The 4475-nt window shown below is 36.0% G+C and overlaps 1 protein-coding gene across 1 annotated transcript; it reads right to left on the bottom strand.

Annotated features, from left to right (window-relative positions):
• Positions 1-254: 254 nt before the first annotated feature.
• On the bottom strand, positions 255-2289 carry LOC129689896 (cytochrome P450 2C26-like). The gene is made up of 3 exons (XM_055625271.1): positions 2030-2289; positions 636-798; positions 255-459 (listed from the first exon to the last, which is right to left on the bottom strand). The coding sequence occupies exons 1-3, from the start codon at positions 2249-2251 to the stop codon at positions 287-289; spliced, it is 558 nt and encodes a 185-aa protein (XP_055481246.1). The 5' UTR covers positions 2252-2289; the 3' UTR covers positions 255-286.
• Positions 2290-4475: the final 2186 nt, after the last annotated feature.

Raw genomic sequence — 4475 nt, 5'->3', positions numbered from 1 at the left:
CTAAAAGATAAATCAATAATAAATAATAATAATCAACAACACAAATATCATCAGGTTTGGACCACATAAGTGTAGATGAGGTCACCGCCTCCATTATCAGTAGCAATTTTTCTCTGAAGGAATGATCAGCAAAAAGTAAGTTATAGTTGTAGTAGAGATATAACTCATCAAAAAATTACAATAAAGCTGTGTTTATGATACCTGATTCAAAAACAAAAGAAAGACATTTGAAATAGAATAATATCAATAGATCTTGTATACCCAAACTTAGAACAGGATGGAAAAGTCAAAACAGAAAGATTTTCTCACCATTGGTTCTTCTCAGTTCCTCCACAAGGCACTGAGCCTCTTCTTGAACTCGGTCCTCAATGGTCCTTTTGCCCATGCCTAAATTCCGCAGGGTCATGATTGAGAAGCGCCTTATTTCTTTCCATCTCTTTCCATTGCTAAAAAGAATTCCTAAACAAATAGGAACAGAAACTTAAAGTGATTCCAGGAAGAGAAAAAATATCTGAGAACACCAATAACACAGAGGCCCAACCTGAGCTCCAGAAGCAATTCTGGCCTTCACTTTATATCTTCTTCCTCACTGTGAATACCGCCCAGCTCACACATGAACATGCACTCTTACTTACCAAGACCTTTATTAATTTTGTCAACCACTGGGAAGCTTCCTCTTCCAGAAAACTCCTCCCCATGATCAATCAGAGCAGCCTTCACTGCCTCATACCCATGCAACACCACAGTGGGCTTCATTCCAAAATACAGAGTGAACACGGGGCCATAGACCTTTGAGAACTGGAAATTGGAAAGCAAAGCAATGGGTAATTATAACCTGTGGGTGAGGACAATGTACAATTTGATGGCTCAGGCCGTTGATACTTAGACATGTGTCAAAAAGTAACTGAGGAAAGAGTTTTCCACATTAATTTCAGAGCTGAACTGCTAATGAATAAAGACTCAGCACTGGCATTCTGTTTGGGGGGGGTGGGGTTATTTCTTGAGGCCTGAGGAATTTATTTCCATGTTTGCCCATAGTAAAATAAGTATGACTGCACAGATAACTGCTGCAGGAACACCTGTAAAGTTTCTTCTGTGGAAATGACTTACATGATGAAGAGTAGAAATCCATACCAAGCATCTGAGGTTCATTCTGTCATTACTACAAACACGGAGACTAGGTACCACTAAAGCAGCATTCAGCATGAGCATAGCTAAGAGAAGGGTTTTTTATCCTGGAGCATACATGTTCCCAGGCACCAAAGAATAAAAGTCAATTTGGAGAGTATCAAATATGCCCTGACACACTGATTAGTCGTTTTGTGTGTGTGTGTGTGTGTGTTACTACACATACATTGATATTTTATTTTAATAAAACATCAGTTATTCACCGAACTTCAGTACCACTGGCAAATGTCAGTAAATATACATCTCTAAAATGCTACCTGACTTGTTGGATGATGTGATGTGTCCTTTAACAGAAATATTTAACAATGAATTGTGGGAAATTAAAATAAAATAAAGATGGGAAGAAGTATGCACAACTTCTACAGTTTTGCAAATTTTATTATAATATACATGGACCCAAAAGTTCTCTAATTCACAATAGAAATTTCTCAATTTTTGATAGGGAGAATCTTAAAAACACTTAAGGTGCATGTAATTTTACTGAGGTTTTTTACTTTACAAACATTGTTTACAATAATATTTTGGCCAGTCTTGAAAACGTGCATACAAATAACATTATACAGACTCAGACTATACAGGTTATATTTATGAATCTACATATATACACATATATGCATACATATATGAACATAACAACAATTGATAAAAGAAGAAGCCATGAATTTGAAAAAGAACAAGGAGGGACGTATGGTAGCATTTGGAAAGACAGTAGAAAAGAGGGAATATATATAATCTCAAAATAATAGTATCATTATATTTTAATCTCAAATTTTTAAACAATACAGAAGAGTTCAATTTATATTTCTTTACAAAGTACTGGAGGAGCATAAGTCATACTTACATTGGTTAAAGATTGGGTGATGTCTTTCACATCTATCTGAAAGATGTTTCCAACAAGTGGGAGAGGAGTGGGGCCAGGAGGGAGATTCGCCCTCCCCAACCTCTGTCTCCAGAGTGAGAGAAGAAGCAGACAGAAGAGAGTGAGCACCAGAAATGTGAGCAGATCCATGGAGCCCCTTCTTACTAACAAAGCTGAGAACAGGCTGCACAGAGTTTTTATCATGTAGCTGTTGAATCAACAGGACATCATAACTGACTAATCAGGTAGACACTTTTTAATCTCTCTTTTGAGTGAACTTTATTCTAGTGATAAACACAAAAGTAATATGTTCTTCATGCCTGTCCTTGTTACTAGGTGCACTTTAGAGGCTTTTTGTAATACAATCCATGCATAGTAATTTTAAAAGCAAAGCTGATGTTTACATAGTGCCACTGTCCTTGAAAGTATTAAGGTTAATAATTGAATAGAAGAAAATTACTAAAAATTTTATTTCCTTAAATCTACTGATTCTGTGATTGGTTACCAGGTAAAGATTTTTTTACTTTATTGATGTCTTATACATGCTATGAAATATGTTTGTTTACAAGCAAAGTCTCATGATGTACCTCAAACTTACTACTAATGTGCTTTATCTTCCTGAGGTTACAGGTTTATGCACACAACACCATGCCCACACTTACTTGTATTTTTTAATTATTTATTTGTTGTCTTAAACATTTGCACATTCATTTTCAGTAGGTGTAGCCTTGAAAGTACATAATTGACTCTGACAAATACAACTAAATAATTTGTGCCTTCTGTTTCTTGACATGTTGACTAAAAGACCATGTATTATCCTGTCCTTGATATAACACTGTATAACACAAGTCATGGAAAGACAAGACTGTTGTAATTTGTTCTAAACAAATACAAACAAAACTGTCAATATTACAAAGTTCATTGACAAAATAAAATATAATTCAGTGAGATATGATGGTCATAGTTATTCATATTGGTTTTATATCAAATTCTTTTCTATCATTTTTATACCATATTCTGACTACAATTTTCCCTACCTCTACTCCTCCCACCTCCTCTCTCCCCAAGATTTACTCCCCTCTTTTTAATCTTAAGAAAAAAAGTGGGCCACCAAGAGATAACAAGGAGACAAATCAAGATACAGTAAAACAAGTAAGAGCCCTCATACCAAAGCTGCACAAGGCCAACCAATGCCAACAAGAGAGTTCCATGAGCACGCAAAAGCAGGGATACACCTACTTTCACTGTTAGGAGTTCCACAAAACACCAAGCTAATGGCCATACAACTCCTTAAAGAAAGGTATTGGGATTGTCTCTGTCACACCACTCCAGAAGTGAATCCATCTTAGTATAAATGACCACAGAAACATCAGAAAATTGAGTAAAAAGTGCTTGAGAACTGTCGATCCTTCATTTTACAGTCTCCCCCACAGAAGTTCTTTTGTTGTTTTTATTCCTGTCTTAGGTAGGGCTACTATTGCTGTGATGAAACATCATGATCAAAAGCAAATTGGGAAGGAAAGAGTTTATTTGGTTTACACTTCCACATCACTGTTCATCATTGGAAGAAATCAGAACAGAAACTCAAGCAGTGCAGGATTCTAGAAGCAGAAGCTTATGCAGAAACCGTGGAGGCTTGTCCCTGACTGACTTGCTTCTCATGACCACTCAGCCTGCTCTCTCATAGAATCCAGGACCACCAGCTCATGGATGCCCCCCCCCCACAGTGAGGTGGGCCCTCCTGAATCAGTCACTAGTTAAGAATATGCCTACAGCCTGATCTTATGGAAGCATTTTCTCAAATAAGGTTCCTTCCTTTCAAATAACTCTAGCTCGTGGAAAGTTGCATTAAAACTAGTCATCATAATTATCTAATTGCTAAAAAAAAATAATTTACTATGCAGTAAAGGCGGTTGAATACAGAGTACTTTCTGTGGCTTTAAAATATCATATGTGCATTGAGATGCTTGAAATCATAGTATAAAATAACCAGAGTGTTCAGTATGGAATATGAGGACACAGGACCATAAAGATACAAATATGAGTGAAATTGTATGTATTATTCTAATAATAATAACAAAGCTCAAGCAAAGCATTCATTTGTAGAGATGTCATCATGTTTGTTCTAAATTGACTAAGCTGATATCCCTATGCTTCCCTAGCATGGAAAATTGTTTTGTAAAACTGTTATACAATATGTCATAAATCACATATTTTATGAATATTCTTAAAATGCTCACCCCAATATCTATCTCCTTTTCTAATCAAAAATTATTCCCTTTAGTGATTTAAAGGTGAGCATTGGAGATTTGGTGCTTTGGCCAGACATAGAATACAGGATATAAAACCAGACTTTGAAGCCTCATTCTACCTTTCTTCTCCAAAAAACATTCAGTTCTATGGCATCCACCAATCCTTACTGATTGTA

The sequence above is a fragment of the Psammomys obesus genome, unplaced genomic scaffold (assembly GCF_907164565.1).
Source record: "Psammomys obesus unplaced genomic scaffold, mPsaObe1.curated_primary_1811, whole genome shotgun sequence".
NCBI lineage: Eukaryota > Metazoa > Chordata > Mammalia > Rodentia > Muridae > Psammomys > Psammomys obesus.
This window is presented reverse-complemented; position numbering and strand designations above follow the sequence as displayed.